The sequence below is a fragment of the Melospiza melodia genome, chromosome 7 (assembly GCF_035770615.1).
Source record: "Melospiza melodia melodia isolate bMelMel2 chromosome 7, bMelMel2.pri, whole genome shotgun sequence".
NCBI classification, from domain to species: domain Eukaryota; kingdom Metazoa; phylum Chordata; class Aves; order Passeriformes; family Passerellidae; genus Melospiza; species Melospiza melodia.
The window spans coordinates 5,457,826-5,479,626 of record NC_086200.1 but is presented as its reverse complement, the minus strand read 5'-3'; the positions used below and the strand labels follow the sequence as shown (position 1 = coordinate 5,479,626).

The following is a 21,801-nucleotide window of genomic DNA, read 5'->3' as shown; positions in this document are numbered from 1 at the left end:
ACATTGGAGATGTTGGGGACCTTGGAGACCTTGGGGACATTGGGCATGTTGGGGTGATGGGGACCTTGGGAATCATGGAGATGTTGGGGACCTTTGGGACATTGGAGATGTTGGGTGATGGGGATCTTGGGGACCTTGGGGAGCTTGGGGACATTGGAGATGTTGGGGACCTTTGGGATTTTGGGGACATTGGGAACCTTGGAGATGTTGGGGTGATGGAACCTTGGGGATACTGGGGACATTGGAGACCTTGGGACATTGGAGACAGCTGGGGACCTTTGGGACCTCAGGAATATGGAGGACATTGGGGACGTTGGAGATGTTGGGGTGATGGGGCCTCGGGGACCTCGGAGACGTTGGGGACCTTTGGGGGCAATGGGGACATTGGGGACCTTGGGGACATTGGGGCTTTGGGACATTGGAGAATGTTGGGGACCTTTGGGACCTTGGGAATATGGAGGGTGTTGGGGCCCTTGGAGATGTTGGGGTGATGGCACCTTGGGGACATTGGAGGTGTTGGGGTGATGGGACCTTGGGGACATTGGAGATGTTGGGGACCTTGAGGACCTTGGGAGTATGGAGGACACTGGGGACATTGGGGATGTTGGAGCAATGGGGACCTTGAGGACCCTGGGGACATTGGGATGATGGGGACCTTGGGCACACTGGAGATGTTTGGGACCTTGGAGACCTTGGGGACCTTGTGAATATGGAGGGTGTTGGGGCCGTTGGGGACCTTGGGGACCTTGGAGATGTTGGGGTGATGGGGACCTTGGGGACCTTGAAGATGTTGGGGTGATGGGGACCTTGGGGACATTGGAAACCTTGGGGACCTTGGAGATGTTTGGACATTGGAGATGTTGGGGTGATGGGACACTGGGGACATTGGAGATGTTGGTGTGATGGGGACCTTGGGGACATTGGAAAACCTTGGGGACCTTGGAGATGTTTGGACACTGGGGACATTGGGGACCCTGGAGATGTTGGGGTGATGGGGACCTTGGGGACTTTGGAAAACCTTGGGGGCACTGGAGATGTTGGGGCACTGGGGACCTTGGGGACCTTGGGGACATTGGAGGCACTGGAGATGTTGGGGCACTGGGGACCTTGGGAGCACTGGGGATGTTGGGGACCTTGGGGACTGTCCTGGTTTAGGGCAAATTTGTTAAAGAATCTGCAAAGGAGGGCCCCTCCAGAAAGCAAAACCCACACGGCCCCTCCCCCCAACCGGTCCGGGAAAAAATTCCTTGGAGAGAGGTGGAAAGAACCTGTTTATTTCAGGCACAGCACCCCCCAGCACACAAAATTAACACCCGATGACACCGCTCTGAGAAAGATGACAAAATCAGAAAGTCTCTTTCGGGGGTGGTTGCTCTGTTCTTGGTCCCTCTGGCGCTGGGGCAGGAGCTGCAGGCCAAAACGGTGCAAACGCTTGGTGTTCCTGGGTCCCAGTTCGGAGCAGGTTCGAGATGGTCACAGAAATAAGAGAGGAGAAACAGTCCAGGAAGGAATTTGGACTGTTTAGCTAGACCTAGCTAATAAGCAGAAGCAAAAACAGATCAGAAGCGAGAGCAGAAAAGAGAGCAAGCAAAGCAGCAAGCTGAAAGCAAGAAGTGAAATACAGCCCTATGTACTGCCTGTCTCTGTGTCCCTGATAAGAGAAACCCAAACAAAACTTTCACTCTTCAGAGCCGGTCTTAAAGGCACAGAACAGATGAATGGGGATACAAGCATCATAACATCACCCCAGGACAGTGCCAGGCAGCCAGTGGCACAGGAAACTCCCAGCTGATGGAAACAAACTTTCTGGCTGAGTGCAGAGGCCAGGACAAAGCTGAGTGGTTTCTCTGGTGTCCCCCAGCCCTTGCTGGCCCCAGGGGCTGATGGCATTTGTGCTCCCTCAGGTTCATGTCCCCACACCAACAGCATGGGGGTGCTCCTGCCTGCTGTGTGCAATGCAAACAGGGGCTGCTGAGCCAGTGCTGCCGTGTGTGTGCCTGCAAGGATGGGGCACCTGTGTGAGCTGGGGGAGAGGCCAGGGCTGCAGAGGGGGGATGTTGTTGGCAGCTCCATGAGGACGCACTGGGACACTGCCCTGGGCTGTGCAGCGCTCTGGGGATGGATCAGACCCTGCTCCACTGCTCCTTCCCATCTCCCCCAGGGACCTTGCAGAGCCCCAGCTGTTGCTGTCCTTGGCTGCCATGGCAACCCTGTGAGAAAGTTCCAGGTACAATTGCAGTGACACTTGTTGGTGCCATCAGGTGCCATGGCAACGGCCACGGGGACCCGGTCCTTGGTTTGGTGCCATGGCAACCAGTGCCCGGAGCCATTGTGATGGTTGGTGGCCATGGAAAGCTGCCCTGGGCCCTTGCTCAGGGCTGGTGTCAGTGCCCAGAGCCAGAGGGGATCCCTTGCTGGGGGCTGTGGCATGGCCACCTGCCCCGTGCCGCGCAGGCCGCTCAGGCACCAGGAACCAGCAGCCACCGGCACTGCCAGGGCCAAAGGCCAGGTCAGCCAGACAGAAAGGGGCGGGGCTGGGCACTGTTCCCATGGCAACCGGCACTGGGGGGACATCTGGGTCACCTGGCCTGGCAGTTGCCATGGAAACCCCTGGCAGGGACTGAGGGCACAGCCCTGGCACTGAGACACTGCTGGGCCGGGTGCTGAGCACAGGGCTGGGCACAAAGAGATGGTTTTGTTCTTGCTGAGCTGCAGCACAGCCAAGGCCTGTCCTGCCCCTCGTCCAGCCACGCTGGGGAGAGGCTGGGGCTGCGGGGGAGCTGGGCAGGGACACAGCCAGGACAGGGGACCCCAACTGACCCCGGGCATACCCCAGACCAGAGCACATCATGCTCAGGGTGTGAAGGGGGGAACAGGGAGGAAGGAGGGAATTTTGGAGTGAGGGCTTTTGCCTTCCCAGGGAACACTTAGGCAAGAAGGGGCCCTGTTTCACCAGTGGGCAGGGTCACGACCAAAGACACAGACACCAACTCAAGGAATTGTGTCATTTATATCATGCACAGCTGCAGAGATTTACAAAAGGATATGCTCAGCAAAGCACATCATCATTAGCAAAGAATTACAAAAGAAGCTCAGCAATCCATCATAACCTATCATTACATTTTCATGACCAATTCCTTCGTGAAACACTAGAGGTGTTTGTGGCAGACAAAGATTCTGGCTGACTATCAAGGTACACATTACAGACATCAGCAGTACTTTAGTGACACTGTTCTTCATTCTTTCTTTTCAATCTCATTCCAATTAGGAACAAGAATTCTGTTGGCCGTGGAGCTGGCACCTTTTTAATTCCAGAATAATGCCCCCAGGCCCTTTGCTGTTCAGCTTTACCATGCTGTCTGTGGCTAACAAGGCTTGGGGGGCCCTTTCCCCTCTGGCTGGAAGGGGCCGGGTCCCAGTGCCTGAGGGGCACCCAGGCTCCTGGATGAAATTCCTGTGCAAGTCCCTTAGTGTCACAGCAGCCTTCACAGGGAGCCCCGTGGATCAGAGCATTTCCCAAAGGGGCCCTTGTGGCAAACAGGGAGATCTGGTCTGGCAGGATGTGTAAAACAATATCCTGGCAGATCTACTTGTTCTCACACAGAATCCTTGGCTGCAGGGACACATTCCCATTGTTCCTGCCCAGGGTTCAGGACTCAGAGTTGTCTTTCCCAGGAGCTGCTCCTTCAGCTGCCTCGGGGGGGCCATTTGGCCTCCAGACCCACACTCTGGCTCCATTATTAGGACTGCTGCATCCAAACCCTTTATCTCCACAAACGGTGGTGACTGGAGGTGGATCTCCTGTTTTCACAATCGTTCTTAAAATTGCAAAATCAATAATTGTGCTACCCTGTCATGGGGTTGAACAATCCAATCTTGTTTGTTATTGTTTACAGAATTACTGTAATTTCTCCTTGATATTCTGCATCAGTTCCTCCTGCCATGACAGAAACACTTTGCAAGGCCAAGCTCCAAGGGAGCAGTTACCAAATCAAAGTGTCCTGGAGGAATCTGAACTCCTGTTTCAGTACTGATAGCTCTCATTTGCCTTGAATTTTTCCTAATGAATTCCAGTGCATGAAGGCCCAGCCCTGCAGCCTCTGGGCTGGCCCTGCCAGGGGCCATCACAGCCAGAACAATTTCCCAGGCAGCCCAAGCCTCACTGCCCATGGCTGGATTTGCAAACTGGGGGCAGCCGTGCACAGCCAGGGGGTTTCATTTTCCCAGTGGGCCATTGTGAAGGGCATGGAGCACATCTGGGAGATGGTTCTCCATGGAAAAAGGTTCCCATCTCCTCATTTTTCCAACTGCTCTTTTAACAACCCCTTCACCTGTTCAACCAATCCTGCAGCTTGTGCATAATCTGGTACATGGAAAACCCTACAGGCAAAATCACTGTATTTTTCACAGGAACAGACAAAGCACTCTACATCACAGTATCAGCAACCCCTGCAAAAATAGCCAATTTCCTCCCTTTCTCCCTTTTTCATTGTATACAATCGCAAAAAGTTGACCACTGACATGAGGGTTCTGGCTAATTCTGTTCTGTAGGGTATTTAGTGTTACATCCCTGAGCAGCCAAAGCTACCAAATTAGTATTGTCAGCACTATTTCACATTATTATATAATTTTATACATAGATAGTGATATAGAAATATAGATAGATACAGACATAAATATATATAAATAGATATATTGAGGTCTTATTATACTATAAATACATATATAATTATTATGTATATAGATATTTCACTTGCACAAATGCATCTGAGCTCAAGATTAAAACCTTCTTCTCTTGCTCCATGTGGGAGCATTCCAACCATAACTGTTCCTTCTGAAGGTGCTGTTTCCTATGTACTCTCAACAAATTCATCTTTGTCTGCCCAAACCCACAAGGTCTTTTCCTTTTCCATGTGCAATTTTTGGATGCATTTGAAGCCATCCAGAGGTGCAGCTTCTTTTACCCGACTGCCCCACCGCTCACACGAGGCTCCAACCTCAGCCAACACTAGAGCCAGGGAACTCCAGGGAAGGGCTTCCCAGCTGGGAATTTCTGATGGGACTGATTCCTCACACTGACACTGAACAAGTGATATTTTGTTGGGATCTGGCCAGACTGGGCCAGTTTTGTTTTACCAGTGGCCAAAGTCAGCACCAAAGACACAGACTCCAACTGAAGGAATCAGTGTCATTTCCTGCAGCTCAGAGCAGCAAAGAATCACAAAAGGAGCAGCTCAGCAATGCACCCAACCATCCCCACCAAAGATTGCCTGCCGTGATTAAGAAAGATCCAGCAGCATTTACCCTCAGCCTTTACCATCCCCCAGACCCACACAGCAGCTGGGAAAGCTGTCACAGCCAAGGGCTGCAGAGCCACTCCTGGGCACTGGCAATTCCTGCAGGTGCCTCCAGCCCCAGGTGAGGCTCCAACCCCGCTGGGAGAGGGCCCAGCTCTGACAGTGCTGAATGAACAAACTGACAGCACTGCTAGTGTGGCAGCATCTGCTTTCATCCTCCTCTTGGGTCCCTCCCAAAGCCTGGCCAGGGCTCAAGGAGGAACCAAGGGAGCTGACTTTGATCCTTCAGCCCCAAACAAGGCCAGATGTCAGATTTCATGGCCTTGTCTGGCTTCTAAATACACAAAGGTCAATCCATGTTTCACTAATGAGTGGCTACATCTATCACACTGCTAATGACCATGCATATTTCATCAGGGAGCAGACACAAAGATAACCTTTGCTTGGAAGGTTCATCCAGAGGCCACCTTTGGCTCAGGGCCTGCTGTCCAGGCCTCACTCAGGGCTGGTGTCCAGGCCTTGGCACTTCAGGGACGTGGTTTAGTGCTGGGCTTGGCACTGCTGGGTGACCGGCTGCACTGGGTGAGCTCAGAGGGCTTTTCCAACAGAAAGGATCCTGTGATTCCATCATTATATCCACAGCATTCAGCTGGGGCTATTTTAGCAGCAGTACTTTGCTCCAAAAGTTCCCACTTGCCCAGCTCCTGTGGCCTGAGTCTTCAGCTCCTTCAGCTCCTGGTGCTGAGCTGCTCATGCTGAACGAGTCGGCTTGAAGAGAAGAACACAGTCCATGCAATTCCTTCTGGGACACGGAGAGGGGAGGCTGTGCAAACAGGAGCTTGTTTGCTGTGGCCTCCTCTCTGCCCTTCACGCCTTTCACTGCTTTGAACCAGCCAAGAGCTTTCTCCAAGAGTGCAATGGAGCAGCTGTTCCTGCTCCCAGGCCTGGCTCTCTCCAGTCTCTGCCCTTGCCTGCTTCTGTCCCTCTTGCTGTGCCCTCTGTTCCCCCAGGGCTCGGTGGCTGCTGCCCAGGACTGTGGCACTGGCACAGATCCAGTTCTCCAGAGCCTCCTTTCTGTGCCCTTGCAGCTGCCTGGGCACAGCAGCCTTTTCCACCTGGAAGCTCCCCATGGACAGGGAGTGCCCAGCTCCATTCCCTGCACAGCCTCCAGGAGCCCAGGGCTGCCATCTCCAGTCCCTGCTGGCACTGGGGGCTCCCAGGTGCCTCAAGCTGCTGTGACACCGCTGCACACGGGAGGGAAGAAGGGCAGGGGCTGTGCTCAGAGTCAGCTCCATGTGCTGCTGCTGCTGCTGCTGTGGGGTCATTTGTGCAGCCCTGGCCCAGAGTCAGGGATCAGATCCTGCCAGTCTCTTCCAGCCCTGGCTGCTCAGAGTTTGGGCCTTGGAGCCTCAGGTGGCCAAAGGCAGCTGCTGCTGGTCCCTCTGTGTGCCCGTGTTCAGCAGTGCTGCTCCATCAGTCTGTGCCCAGCAATGGGGAAAAGCCTCAGCCCTGCAGGGCCAGGAGCTGCCGGGCTGTGCCTGAGCAGCTCAGCCAGCAGGAAGGGAGCTGCTCCACACGGAAACCAGGAGCAAAGGACATTCCTTTTGTAGGACATGTTTTCTATTTAGAGGGAAAAAAAGGAAAAAGGAAAAAAAATAGGTAAATTGTAAAAGATAAGAATAAAATCCAAGTGTTAGTGAAAACACATAAATTGTCAGTGAAAAAAACAAAACATAAATGCAAAGTTACATTATTTGCATTAAGAGGTAAATGATCTTTTTAAAAAGAGAACTCAGTCATTTACATTGTAAATGTGCTGATGGCATGGATCCATCTTACTGACCTCAGCAGCCTCTTAAAAGATTTTGGGCTTTGTCCCCAACACTGGTATTTGAAATTGTGCTCGAAGCAAGAGGAAATTGCTTTGTGCCCTTCCAGCTCCAAGCAGGACTGGGAATGGAAACACTGTCAAAGCCCAAATCCTTTAGAAGATGACCTTCCTTCTCAGCCTGGGAATGAGCTGCACATTCCCTTTGAAACTGTCAGGGATTTCTTAGAGTCACAAAGTCCTACTGACAGCTTTTTGCTCAGGTTTGGAAGTGCAGAAGGGCAATTCTCCATCCATTAGCTCCAGACTGCACTGCCTCAGGAGCACGGCCCACTCGCCAGCTTTGGTGCACTCGTGGCACTGCCAGAGGAGGAACAAAGTGCAATTGCACAATTCCAGCCAATCAAGAAGGAAGAATGGGACAGACAAAACACCCTGTGTAGATCCAGGCGTTCAGCCCGGACTGTGGAGAGTTTGGGTCCTTGCCAGTTGGATGCGTGTCCCCAGCTGCAATCTCTGGGCCTGCAGCAGAGTCTCACTCACCGGCCAAAGCAGAAAGCTCAGGCGCTGTGCTCGCAATGGGCTCGTCTGATGCAAAGCTGTCAGAGCAATGTGAGGGCAGAGCCAGCCCAGCTGGGCCCAGGGCTGAGCCCAGCAGAGCCCTGGCAGAGCCCAGAGCAGCCTCAGCACCCGCAGAGCCCGGCTGCAAGGAGAGAAAGCAGAAACCGCCCGTCAGCTGAGGGCTCCTGTGCCCTTGTGCCAAGGCCTGCGGTGCCCAGGCCATGCTGGCTGTGCCCAGAGCTGTGCCCAGAGCTGCCCATCCCTGCTGCCTTTGGCACAGAGCAGGAGGGCAGGACATGTGCCCAGCCTGCAGCCAGCCATGGCACATCCAGCCCTCAGCAGCTGCCCAGAGCAGGATGCTCCTGTGCTCGCTGCCAGCTCCCAAAAGCTCTGATCCCACCCTGCCAAGCACACAGGGACCCACCTCACACCACCCACGGCTGCAAGAAAAGCTGCTCCCAAACCATGGCCTCAGCCTTCTCCAAGGGCACGGCCCATCCACGCCACAGCTGCTCCCAAGCACTTCCCCATCCACACTGGACCACCTGGAACGCTTCCTCTGGAATAACAAACAACACATTATTGAAAAGAGTTTAGAGACAAAAAGGGAAAACAAGAAAAATGCTAAAAACTCTTATCTCTGTCAGGGCCTTGAGGAAGGCCCAACCCCTGCATGCCAAGGAAAAACCCACCCACTGGTGAGGGAAGCCCACACTTTCTCTCTTCCTCCCTGCACTGCCCCCCAAAATCACGGTGACCCCGAAGCAAACAAGGGCAGTGGAGCAGCCCAGCCCTTCCTTGCCTGCACAGCAAAGCAGCTGTGCACAGGTTCTGGAGCCCCACCTCTGCTCCCACCATGGGGCTTTGTTTGTGTTGGGCTGGCTGCCCCAGCCCCAGCCCGGGGCACGGTGGGTGCTGGGGGCTGTTGGCAGAGCCAGGAGCCCACTCCCATTTCGTACCCACCCCAGCCCATCCTCCCAGCCCTGCCAAAAGCAGCTGGGCAGCCACTGAAGAATGAGCTGCATCTGCCCCAGCAAAGGGGGAGCCTTTGGCTCCCCGCGATGCTGGGCAATGCCCAAATCTGACAGAATTTCCCTGGGTGGGGACTCATCTGCAAATTCCCTGTGGAGTTTGGCTTTGAAGAAGGTCCCAGAATCAAAGTGCATCACCTTCAGCCTCCTGTGGCCAGGTTGAGGAAGAGCTTGTCATCCCTGATGTCACCCTCGCTGTCTCCAGCAGCAGCAGCAGCAGCAGCAGCATCCCCACCTGGTACAGCTTCTCCAGGGGCTCCTTCTCCTTCCCTGGGGTCAGACCAGGCTCTCAGGGCTCTGCCCAGGGCCCCAGCTGTCAGGGAACCAGGACAAGCAAAACCAGCTGGGATGGCGGCCACCAGTGCTGGGCAGAGCAGCTCAGCTCCAGCACAAGGGCTGTGTGTTCCCATCCCATGACCCCGGTGCAGTGACACAGGCAGCACAAAAAGCTCTGGGTTCCTTTGCTTCTGACTGCCAAGGCATATGTAGAGCAGGAACTTACCAGGGCTCTGGATCAAAGTGTGCCTGTGGCTCTCTCCCTTCTTCTATGGCAGAGGAATATCCCACACCCAAGGATGACAGAACAGGTCTTCCAGTGCGGGTCTGTCCAAGGAGTTCACGGATAAACACCACCTGATCAGATCTTTGCACTCTGGGGAGAGAAAGCAGAAACTGATGGTCAGACAGAGAAGGCTCCTGTCTGCTTTGCCTCACTATTCCCATGCCCAGGCCATGCTGGATGTGCTCAGAGCTGGGCCTAAACTTTCCCATCAATTCCCTGTTTTGGAGGAGAGCAGGACATGTGCCACCTCCTCAGCAGCTGCCAGAGCGGGATGCCCACGACCCCGCTGCTGTCTCCCAGCACTGGCATTCCCCCCGTGCCCAGAGAAGAGGATCCACCTTGAGAGAGCCGTTGTGGCAGCGGGAGCTGGCCCCAGCTGAGGTTCTGGCCCCTCCTGAAAGGGTGCTCCCCGCAGACCATCTGGTGCAGCAGGATGCCCAGGGACCAGATGGTAGCTGGCTCACCGTGGTACCAGCCAAAGTCATTCCATTCTGGGGGGCTGTACGACAGTGTTCCTATGGAATACAGATGGAGTTCATCAGGGGGATGCTGCTGCTCCCAGAGCCTGGCCCCAGCATCCCTGCGCCTGCACACAGGGTGACCACTGCCCTCTCGCCAGCACCTGGGACTTGTGCACAAAGTTAGGGTTGGAAAAGAAGCCTCTGGTGCTGGAAGAGGGGAGCCCTTGATAGGCCCGACCATGACATGCAAAGGAAAAACCCACTCCATGCTGGGGAAAAAACCCACCCTTATCCTCCCTGCCTGCATTGCCCCCAAAATATTATGAAGCCAAGGCAAACAGCGCGAGTGGAGCAGTCCAAGCCCTTCCTCTCGTCTGCACACCAAAGTGGCTGGGGCACAGATTCCAGCCCCCCTCACTGCTACCCCCACCCACGGGGGTTTTGGTTGGGCTGGCTGCACTGGGCAGAGTGGCTGGCAAAGGCTGCCAGCAGGGCTGGAAGATGGCTGCCCACCCAGCCCCGCTCTAAAGCAACTCAGCTGAAGACTCAGTGCCCTGACTGGCAGCAAAAGGGAGAACTCCCGCTGCCACAGCCAGCTTGGGCTGGGAGATGTTGGGCCATGAGATGTTAGCACCGGGAGCACAGCCCTGTGTAGGCTCACCTGCAAAGTGAGTGTAGACTGTGTCCTGCAGGTAGGTGCCACAGCCAAAGTCAATCAGTTTGGCCTGCCCGGTGTCCAGGTCAACCAGGATGTTCTCTGGCTTGATGTCCCTGTGCAGGACCCCGCAGCTGGTGCAGCGCCGCACGGCCTCCAGCACCTGGCGGAACAGCTCCCGCGTCACCTCCTCGGGCAGGAACCGCCGTGCCCGAATGAAACGATGCAGGTCCTGACACTGCTCTGGCCGCTCCAGCACCATCACGATGCAGTTGGGGAGCTCGAGCCACTCCAGCAGCTGGACCACACCGGGGAAGCCAGTGGACACCTTGGCCAGCAGCACGACCTCCAAGGGTGCGCTGGCGCCGTCGGGCTGCGGGAGGAGCATGATGCCATCAGTGGAGCCGATGCCGTGCCAGGCCTGGGGAAGCCCTCAGCCAGCCCGGGATGCTCTGCGCCCTGCGCTGGCCCCACTCCCGCTCTCCCTCGGGGCGTCCTGGCGGCTCCCACCGTGCCGGGCCCCGGCTCATCCCTGGCCGGCAGCCCCGGCTGCTGGCCCCGCTCACTCACCAGCTCGCCCCAGTGCCGGACGCGGTTCCGTGGCACCCTTTTGATGGCCACCTGCAAGCCAAGGGCAGCAGCGGGGTGAGCTCGCCGCCCGCACTGCGAGCCCCATCCTCCGCCCTCCGCCCTCCTCCTCCTCCATCCCCTCCTCCTGCGCCCGCCGCCGGCCGCGCCGCTCACCGGGGCGCCGTCCGAGAGCCTCGTGGCCGCGAAGACTCTGCCGAAGCCGCCGCGCCCCAGCAGCGATCCCAGCCGGTACCGCTCCTGCAGGGCCTCCTGCGCCGTCCCTGCGGGCGGGACGCGGCTGTCAGCGCTCGGCCCGGGGCCAGCAACGACCCCCGAGCGCCGCTCACCCGCCCCGGGCCGGCCATGCCCAGGCGTTCGCTCCCGGGAACGCGGCACGGGAGGCTCGGGGCCGGCGGCCGCGCTGCCGAGCGGCGGAGCTCGGGCCGGGGAAGCCGCAGCGGAGGCGGCGGGAGCGGCCGCGCCGCGTGTGTCCTCCGCGGGCCCCGGGAGGAGCCGGGGCCGGGGCCGGGGTCGGGGCCGGGGCTGGGGCCGGGGCCGGGGCTGGGGCCGGGGCCGGGGCCGGGGCCGGGGCCGGGGCCGGGGCCGGGGGCAGGTCCGGGGCCGGGGTCGGGGTCGGGACCGGACCCTGCGTCGGGTCTGGGGCCGGGCTCGGGCCAGGCGGAGGCAAAAGGCGGCTATGCCGCCCCCGCCCCAGGCACTGATGCCCGCCCAGCAGCGCCACCGCCAGTACAGCCAGAGCCGGGCGGAGGCGAGACCGCGGCGGGACGGCCGGGGCCGGGCACGGGACAGCCCCGCCCGGGGCCGGGGGCGGGCCGGGGGCATGGCCCAGCCCGGCAGGGGAGAGGGAGGCGGGGAGAGGAGAGGGACGCCGGGCAAGGGACCCCGAGAGAAGGGTGCCCGACAGCGGGAAAGGGAGAGAAAGAGAAAGAGCGAGAGAAAGAGAAAGAACGATTTTTCTAGTCTATCTGCTTTTGCTGCTGTCGCCGCTGCTGCTGCTGCTGCTGCCGCCGCTGCCGCCGCTGCAACTGAAGCACCGGGGCCGTTCGTCCCCGTGTCCGTTCCCCGCTCGCCCCACGAGCCCCACGTTCGAGTCCCGCGCGCCCCGGGGACAGCCCCTCCGTCTGCCCAAACACGGGAACTTTGCAGTGCTGAGCCCAGATGCAGAGCCCTGACTCCTGCACACGGGCACAGCGATGCCCTCGCTTGCTGCTGTGCATTGTCCTTGCTGAGCGTCAAACACTGTCGGGACACCTTCCCTTGGGGTAGGATTCCTACCTGAGCCCAGCACTGCACTGACACCTCCAGTGTTGCTTTCCTGTAAAAACAGGGGAAGGAAAACTGTGTAGCTCACGGTATTTTAGTGTCTAAAAATCACTAAGTCACCGATCTTAGAGGTGCAGTGCATCTGGAATTACTGGGATGGAAAAGTAGTGCAACATGGAAAAGGGGAGCATAGAAATAAATAGAGGAAAGCATCTTGGATTGTTTCTTTCATTTTCATTTCACTTCTGGAAAGCTGTTTCAATTTTCCAGGAATCTTCTCCTGTCTGCTCTTCCCAAGAATCTGTCATGGAGAATAGGGTCAATTTTCTGTCACAAGATTTGCCACCAGGAAATGATGCCACTGGTGAAATTTTCATTGTAACTGTTTGTGCTGGCTTAGGGCAAATTTTGGGAGGAAATCTCCAAAAGGGGTCCGTCTAGAAAGAAAGTTCAAGCGGCCCCTCCCCCTACTAGTTCAGGAAAAGACTTCCCTCAAGAAAAGTGAAAAAAACCCCAGTTTATTTAACAAGTAAAGTATTCACAAACATGAAAAATGAATAATATTAAATCAAACCTCTGACAGTGGTGAAGAGATGGCAAATTCAGAAAGTCCTTTTTGTGGGTTGTAGTTGGCTCACTCAGTCTCTTCTAAGTCCCTCTGGTGCTGGAATGCAGCGTCCCAGAGCTTGGTGGACCACAGGTGTGAGCTGCTGCCTGTGTTTTTCTGGGTTTTCAGTCCAGAGCAGGTTTAAACAGTTCCAAGAAAAAGGAAAGCCACAGTCCAAGGAACTTCTCTTCCTAAGCTAGCTAAAACCAAATTGCTAGACCTGGGCTGTGAAGGCATCAGGAAATTTCCAAATCTGGGCCCTGGCAGTCCCAGCAAACACCAGAGCTGGATGATGCTGGTGCCAGAACCTGCAGATTTCCAAATTTTGGCTTTCTGTGCCAGCAAATCCCCGGACTTGGGCAGTGCCGGCACCAGGAAGTTTTCAGATCTGGGCGCTGGCACTGCCAGCCAACACCAGATCTGGGTGGTGTCATTGCCAACGACAGAAATCTGCCAGATTTGGGCTCTGCTGGCACTGAGAAATCTCCAAATCTGGGTTCTGGTGCAGGAAACACAAGATGTGGGGGCGGTGCCAGACCCAGTAGCAGGAAGCTGCCACAGGTTTTGGGTTTCTGTGCCAGCAAATTGCTGCACTTGGGCTGTGCCAGAATAGGGAAATTTCCAGATCTGGGCACTGGCAGTGCCAGCAAACAGTCCATTTCAGGCTCCAGGCTCCAGGAAGGACTGGGTCTGGTTGCCTTCCTCTTTTCTTTCCTTCTTTCCTTCCATCTTTCTTGGGATCCTGCTGCCAGCAAACTCCAGATTGGGCGGTGCTGGCAAGGGGAAATTGCCAGGTTTTAGCTTTCTTTGCCTGCAAATTCTGGATATGGGTGGTGCCAGAAGAGGGAAATTGCCAGATGTGGGCACTGCCAGATCTTGGTGTGGAATGTGCCGGCACTGAGAAATTGCCAGATGCTTATTTTCTCTGCCAGCAAATTGCTGGAGTTAGGCTGTGCAGGCATCTGAAACATTCCCGATCTGGGTACTGGGGGTGTCAGCAAATCCAAGATAGGGTTGCTGTAGGTACCAGATCCTTGCTTGGTTTTGACTTTCTTTGCCAGCAAGTGGCTACACTTGGGCTGTGCCAGAATAGGGAAATATCAAAATCTGGGAACTGGCAGTGCCAGCAAACACCACATTTCAGGAAGGACGGGATCTGGACCCGTTCCCTCCCTGCCCGCCTCCCTCAACAAGGTGCCAGAGGGGCTGGAGAGCAGCCAGGCAGAAAGGGACCTGCAGGGACTGATGGACAGCAGGCTGGACATGAGCCAGCAGTGTGCCCGGGTGGGCAAGCAGGCCAATGGCTCCTGGCCTGGATCAGGAATGGTGTAGCCAGCAGGAGCAGGGCAGGGATTCTTCTCCTGTGCTCAGCGCTGCTTGGGCAGCACCTCGAGTGCTGTTTGCAGTTCTGGTGCCCCCAATTCAGGAAGGACATGGAGGAGCTGGAGTGTGTCCAGAGAAGGGCAACAAGGCTGGGGAAGGGTCTGGAGCACAAGAGCTGTGGGGAGCGGCTGAGAGAGCTGGGGTTGTTTATCCTGGAGGCGAGGAGGCTCAGGGGAGGCAAGGCGTTGTCAGGACACAGGTTGGACTTGATGATCTCCATGGCCTGTTCCGCCCTTGCTGATTCTGGGATTCTCTGAAGCCGCCCTTGGAGCAGTTGCAGGAGCCCTGGGCCTCCTCTTCAGAAGCTCCAGCAGCCCAGGTCCCTCAGCTTCTCCTGCCAGCCCCAAAGCCCATCCTGTCAGTCCTGCAGAGCCTCTGCAGCTCCTCCTCACTGCCCAGACCAGGGAGCCCCAGAGGCAGACACAGCAGCCCAGATGTGCCCCCCTGGCCTGGGGTGCCTCTGGCAAGGGAGCAGCACCAGGCACTGCAGGAGCCTGCAGACAATTGGTCTGAAGGCCAAACCTCCTTAGCTCCTTCTGAAAGGGCAGGAACAGTTCCTCATTGCAGTGTGGTGGAATGCTGGGCACCGCAGCTCCAGGTGGGGACTGGACACAAGTTTGCTGCCACTGAGTGCTGTGATGGGTTCTGCAGGAGCTCTGGGCTCCTGTGCTTGCCAGGCACAATGAGGAGAGAAGGAGCCAAGTGCACTGATGTGGGAAATGGATATCTAGAAAGCTTTTAGGGCCTAGTAGAATGCCCAGAGAGTATGAATCTGTATATAAACCTTGAGACAAGAAATGCTAACTTAAAAATGCCATGGAATAGGACAGATATTGTTGAGAGAGAAATGGAGCTGGAAAAAAGTTGCAAAAGATGGCCTTGCAAATAAGATTTTGGAAAAACAGAGCTATGAAAGATGCATTGTAGTGGGACCCACGAGGGGCAGTTTTAATAACTGGCTTTAAGGCATTCACAACGTGGCATGGCAAAAGGCCGATAGACCAAAAAACCTAATTATAATGTATTATAATTAGGAAATAGTTGGCTTCTGATTGTGACGGCGTGAATTATAACATCTGTATTGTCTCACCCTTCTCATAAGACTGAAAATTGAATAAAAGTTTTTAAAACACCTCTCAGTTGCCCCATCTCTAGGTCAAGAAAAGAGTATTATCCAACACACTGACACACCTTTGCCTCGAGCATAGCCCAGCCTGGACCAAACACACTGAAAGGTTTCCCCTTTGGCCCATGTCTCGAAACATCAGGTCTGCTGTTTGACAGCTCAGGTTGGTTTGGTGTCAAGGAGTTTCCCTCAGAAATACTGGGTTTGTCCTCCTCTGTGCCTTCCCCTCAGCAGCCTTGGGGATGCTCCTGTGTGAAGCCATCTGTCTCACACAGTTTGAGACAACTTCAAACAGGATATTGTGCATTAAGTCATCTCCTCTAAAGGGTTCCAACAACCCCTTTCCAGCAATAGGAAATTATTACTGATGATGAAAGTGGAAAACCCCCAACAGTTTATTAACAAACAGAATCCCCCCATGACACGCGTTACAAGAAGGCACTGGGGTCTCTCTCAGGAAGAACAGGAGCTGTCATGGAGCAGTTCCAGCAGCTGATGGAAGCTCGGGGGCTCATCCGGCGTCGGCTTTCTCCCACGGCAGAGCTCCATGGGGCGGGCAGGGCAGTGAAGCAGCTGGGCTGGAGCCCTCGCTGCCTTTTCTCCCCGGCGTGGCTCAGCCCACAGACTCTCGGGCTGGGAGCGGGGCCGCTCCGCTCCTGCCGGCACCGCGTCCCTGGGCTCGGACAAACAGTTTCCTGCCAGGAGAGCCCTGCACACCGCTCCACAGATCTTTCATACAGGCCCAAACCAACTCCAAACACTTTGTCTGCAGCAGCTTTTCACAAAGGGCTGCAGCAATCCAGGACAGCTGCAAGTGAGTGTCAGAAGGCTCTTGTCTTGTTCCTGACAGCAGAATTCTTGATGATCTTGTGCAATTTTATTCAGATGTAACATGAGAGCAGAGGTTTTTTTGTTCAAATACTTCATGATGAGTAACAAGGCTTGGGAGCATGAGGTGCAGGACTGATGTGCGAAAGCATGAGCATATCCTCCAAAGTGGCCAGTCTAATTGTCCATTTTATTACTCTTGTATTTACTCCACACTAATGAGGAAAACCAAGCTCTGCTTGGAGGTAAAACAGGCATGGGATGCACTCTGGTCCCTCGCAGGCTCAGCAGGGCTGGCAGCAGCACAGCAGGCCGTCTGCTTCATTGTGAACCACTACAGAGCTGCATCCCAATCTGGTTTAAGTGGCGTGGTATTATTAAGAGCTCCTTTTCTGCATGAGATACAAAAAGGAGATTCCAAATGATCTTCATGCAAGCATGCAGTAAAGAACTGCTCCTGCTGTCCTAACAGAGCATTTGCTTTAGCAATTACACTCTTCCCATTCATCTTTTGATGCAGACACCTCAGGTTTTCCCCTACACCCTTGCAAGGCTGGCAGTGGCTGTTTCCCATTTCCTGTTTATCCCTAGAGATGGTGCAGTGGCTGCTTTGAAACAAAAAGCCCTGAGATCTGGACAGCTTGAAGGAGTATGAAATGCTAACTAAGTGTTCATATTGGTAACACCCAGGTCTGACCTTCCCAGAGCTCTGCAGCAGCAGCAGCAGGACCATGCATCATTCCTGTTGGTGGATGTTCATGCTTCTGATTTGCAAGAGCAATGACTTTGAGGAGGGACAAAAACGCCCCTCTCCAAACAGTGGGTGTGCAAGGAGATGTGAAGTTTCACAGCCTTTTCTAGGATATTTTAGAAAGATCTAAGAGAATATTGTGGCATGGGGTAGGTCCCTAATTTTGTCTCCAGAGGAATCCCCAAAGGGCACATTCACTCTGCTGCTGATGGCAACCCCATAAGCTCACGAACCAATTTTCCCTGCAATGTGCCACCCTGCCTGGGCTTTACTAGGCCGGGACTAGACCCAGAGCTAAGCAAACACAGGCAGCCAGGTGACATTGTGTAACATCAGAAGCTGGCAACCACGAGGACTTTGCTGTGAAAAGGTTACAGTTTGCACCGGGCCCAGAAGTGTTTTCCCTAAGGCAAAGCAAATTGAAATGTGAAGTTTCAAAGCTTCAAATGACTATGAAAGGAAACTGCAGAATAATTTCTGGAAGGGCAGCATTGTCAATGATCATGCTGCCCACCAACAGCTGGAGCTGAATCCAGAATTGCTTCTTCCAGCTGTGCAGGAATTCATTCCACTGGCAAGCACTGCTCCATGGGAACAAATGATCCCCTAGCTCTGGGCTGAATGGCACCCAGGCTGCAGTGCAGATTTGAGGAACCCTTGTCACTTGTTATTGGCCTCCCATTGTGCTCATCCTTCTGCAAACAAGGGGCAAACAACACAGCTGGAGTGCTGTCACCGGTAAATATACATACAGGTGATTTTGCCAAAGCAGTGCATCTTTTCCCAGTGAAATCCATGACCTCTTCTTACCTATGGAATTGTGATTGAAGACACCTGTGAGCCAGATCTGTGGGAGATTGCAAAGGAGCAAAGCTTTGGGATTTGGGCACACTTCTCTTGGTTTCTTTGCTCAGGCCTTTGGTGAGCACAGAACACACCTGGGTAGAAAACCTTTGACTAGACAGGATCTTTTGGATCCATTGTCCCCCAAACGTGTCAATGTGTGGCCCTGTTACAATGACAAGTTGAAAACAGCAGCACAAATGACACAAAGAAAAGATGGCCAAAGAGGAAGAGGAGAGGCCCAATGAGGAAAGGATGTGGTGAGACACTGGCACATTGAGTGAGCTGCACTCCCATAATCTCTAGGCTGGCATGTCCTGGTCTGACATTCTCCTCTTGGTTTATTTTTTTTTTTTTTTTCATCATCAAAATAAAATATATACGATTAAAAATATGTCATCAAAACTTAAAGACAGAATCAAAACACATTAGTTCAAAACTACATCTAAAGATCAGAACATATGTACATCTGTAACTATCAAGCCTAACGCGTCAATCCTATTCTTCAAACACTCTTCATACAGGCGTCAGCTTCTTCCTGAGCTTGGAGGAAAGAGAGCTCTTCTGGATGGGAGGCAAGGACTTGGTGGGTGAGAGAAGTGTCCCAAGGAAACTTCTCGGTAAGACTGTAACCAGTCAGATCTGCAAAGCGGAGACACAAAGTTTAACAGAGGCCACCATGCAAACCTAAAGCATCTGAAGCTCCATATTTCATGGGACACATTTCCTGGAAATGTCCAAACAGCTGCACAGGGAAACATGCTCCTGCTGGCAGACACTGAGGCAGGCCAGGGCAAACCCTGAGCCACTTGCCCAGAGCTGGCACAGGCACAGCCTGGCCTCTGGGCTGCCCTGGGACAGCAGGGAGCCCAGAGCCCTGTGCTCCCCAGGAATGGCTCAGCTGCACATGCACCCTCCTGCTCCTCTGCCTGCCCCACAGCTCAGCAGCCCCACAGCTCCAGGGGCACTGGCAGCAGCACAGATCACTGCAGGGGCACGTGCAGGGCACAGCTGTTCCCTGGCAATGTGCACAGCCTCTCTGGGCTGCCACAAGACCCTTCCTGCCGGCAGAGATTGGCCCAGCTCCCCCCTCACCTCTGTGTGAGGCTGAGCCACGATTGCCTTCACCTTGTCCTCAATCTGGAGCTGCTTCAGGCCCCCCATGCCATGAGCAGGAAGGGCAATGGAGAGAGCAGGGGCAGATGCACACCACAGAGACCTGCAGCAGGACTGAGGCTCTTTTCACCCATGTATCCCCAAATCTACAGAACTTTGGAAAACAACAAATGCAGGGAGAACAGGTTGTGGGCTATGAAGTTGCAGAATATCCAGCAATGCAGCCTGTTTCTCCTGTGGGGCTTGGCAATGGATCCATCTGAATGTTTTACCCTATTGCAAAGCTGAGGAAAGGGTGGCAGGCAGTTTAGCCAGGCTGTCCTATTCTAGAGAGTGTCTCTTGGGAACTATCAGGCCCAGCACCAACATTTAAGGCAGCATTTGCTTCAACTGTCCCATGGCAGTCAGCCTGTGGAGGTGCCTGTAAAGTGATTCATCATGTCAAGGCTAACATGAAACATCAGTTTGAATAGAAAGTAGAGCTCTAAGGCCAGGGCAGTCATACAAGGCTCCTTTGGCAGGAGCTGCACCTGCTGTGCAGGCTGTGCCACACCCAGCAGATTGTCCCCCATGTGCTCCATGGGGGCAAGGACCCTCCTTATTTTTCAAGTTAATGGCATCATGAGAGACATGGTTTTCCCAGGGCCTCTGTGGTTAGCACTGTGAAATACCAAACACTGCTCACAGCTGCAATTGCAATTGTCCCTCTGCCCACAAAAGCACAAGGCTCTATCCTTGGCCTTTGCAGGCCCTTTCCCTTCCCCATCAGTCACCACATCTAGGAAAATCTGACAGACTGGGAGAACTCCAGGGAGCAGCAGGAAGCTGAGTCAGAGGAGCTTTAGTTTGGATATCAGGAAAAAGGGTTTTTCACCCAGAGGGTCGTTGGGCACTGGAACAGGCTCCCCAGGGCAGTGGTCACAGCACCAAGCCTGACAGGGTTGAAGGAGCATTTGGACAACAATCTCAGGCACTTGGTGTGACCCTTGGGCTGTTCTGGGCAAGGCCAGGAGCTGGACTCGATGGTCCTGATGGGCCCCTTCCAACTCCCCACATTCTACACTTCTGCGATTCTGAGAAGTAATGGGCTGCAGGAGGGCAGAAATAGGTGACAAGAGGGGAGAAGTGAGGATGGTTGGAGAATCAAGTCACTGAGTTCACAGAAGATGCAGGATACAGGACCCTTCCCTCCCACCATTCCCATTCTCTGTCTCATCCCTTCTCCCTCCCACACACACAAAGGTGAAGAACATCACTAAAAGAAGAAGAACCTACTTGACTCCCATGTCCATGAGAGCAGTCATTGCTCGTGCAGGAGTCACATTCTCCACCAGGATCCCCAGGCTCTGACTGGCTGCTTTCTGAACAAATACTGGGGAGCTGGACACCATCTGGAGAAGGACCCGAGCGACCTCATCCACCTCAGAGTCCATGTCCTTCTTCAAGGTCACAAAGAGCTCTCCCAGAGTGACAATGGCAGAGCAGGACACTTTGGAACCGAGGTTGGTCACCTGGGGAAGCCATGAGGGGAAACATAAGAATCACCTTGGAAAGAAAACCAGTTGCCTTCAACAGAAGTCCCAGGAAATGACAACACATCCCACTGTGTCCAGAGGAGCATACAAGGACAGGAAGAGCAGGAGAGCACAAGCACAGAAAGGCTCTTACTCTGGCACCAATTTCTGGCTTCAGACCTGCTCACTGCAGGCGTAAATAAAAATTTCATTAAGTGTTCTATTTAATCCTTCTTAAATGTCCACATCTTTGTTTTTAGGCCCTTTTACTAGAAAATAAATAAAGAGTTGCTTTCAAATCATGAAGGAAAAAGTCATAAAGGTAAAAGAGTCAGATGCTCCTGTTCAAAAAATCAACACCAGCAGCTCAAGTACTATGCCAGGAAACAGAAAACTCAGGCTCAGGTCTACAGAATAATTTGCAGCGTTGAATTATAGCTTGGGCAGAGACTGGGACTCTGGCAAATAACATGATTAGTGTCTCAGTTTCTGCATTTGCACATTGCATTATAAAGGCTCCACACTCAAAGATGAGTGTCAGATACCCAACCTGCCAGTAAATACAGCTGCATGTGCCCACAGATCCTACAGACAGCTGACAGACATTGGAAATATCAGGTCTAAAACCAGAAATGAAGGCAGACCCTGAGCACACATGGAGATGAACAAGCACATACCTACTCTACACACTGTGTATGAAGTATGGGGGACAATTCAGAACAATGTTCTCACCTCGCTGGCAACTGCCAAGCAAACCTCACCAAGTCTGCAAAGCAGGACCTCTGAATGGGACCCAGCCAGGTGTCTGATGGTGAAGAGTCCCTCCTCCTTCAGCTCCCTGAAAGGCAGAAGATTGATTTTTCTCTCCACCAAGGCCGCACCCTCTGAAATGACCAGGCTGGCAGCTCAGTTGAACAATGGGAGGTGCTTTTCAAGGAGTGCTTAATGAAATCGTGGAACGCGTTGCCCCAGGATGCTGTGGCTGTCAAAAGCATTCACAAACCCAAGAGGCAAAGAGAGGGGTTTTAGAGTGGCCATTTGAGAAGACAGCCTTTCTGAAATCTCTGGCACATGAGGCTCCTCTGTCACTGCTTCCTAGGAGCTGTGCGACGGGGCCATGCTGCTGTTTGTTGTCACCTCCCTGTACCTGTCCCTGAGACACAGTGCCACTGGCTGTTATTGGGGCATTTTCCTTCTTTGCCAGCCCCAGCAGGCATTCAGCAGGGAGAGTCTGCACTGCCACTCTGGAGCTGAGTTTCCACTCTGTGATCTCGGCCTCTCTGTCTCCCCCTCCACTCCCCCTCACACATTCCCCAAAAAGCAGCAGGATATCTGCTGGGACCACCTCAGCCTGCAGGAAGGCCAAGTGGGTCCTGGCCTTTCC

At 54.2% G+C, this 21,801-nt stretch overlaps 1 protein-coding gene across 1 annotated transcript; it reads right to left on the bottom strand.

Moving 5' to 3' along the window:
• Positions 1–10,417: 10,417 nt before the first annotated feature.
• On the bottom strand, positions 10,418–10,783 carry LOC134420868 (serine/threonine-protein kinase pim-1-like; the record flags this gene model as incomplete). The annotated part of the gene is made up of 1 exon (XM_063161278.1): positions 10,418–10,783. A coding segment is annotated over exon 1 (366 nt), but the record flags the coding sequence as incomplete, so codon positions are not given.
• Between the last annotated feature and the right edge of the window lie 11,018 nt (positions 10,784–21,801).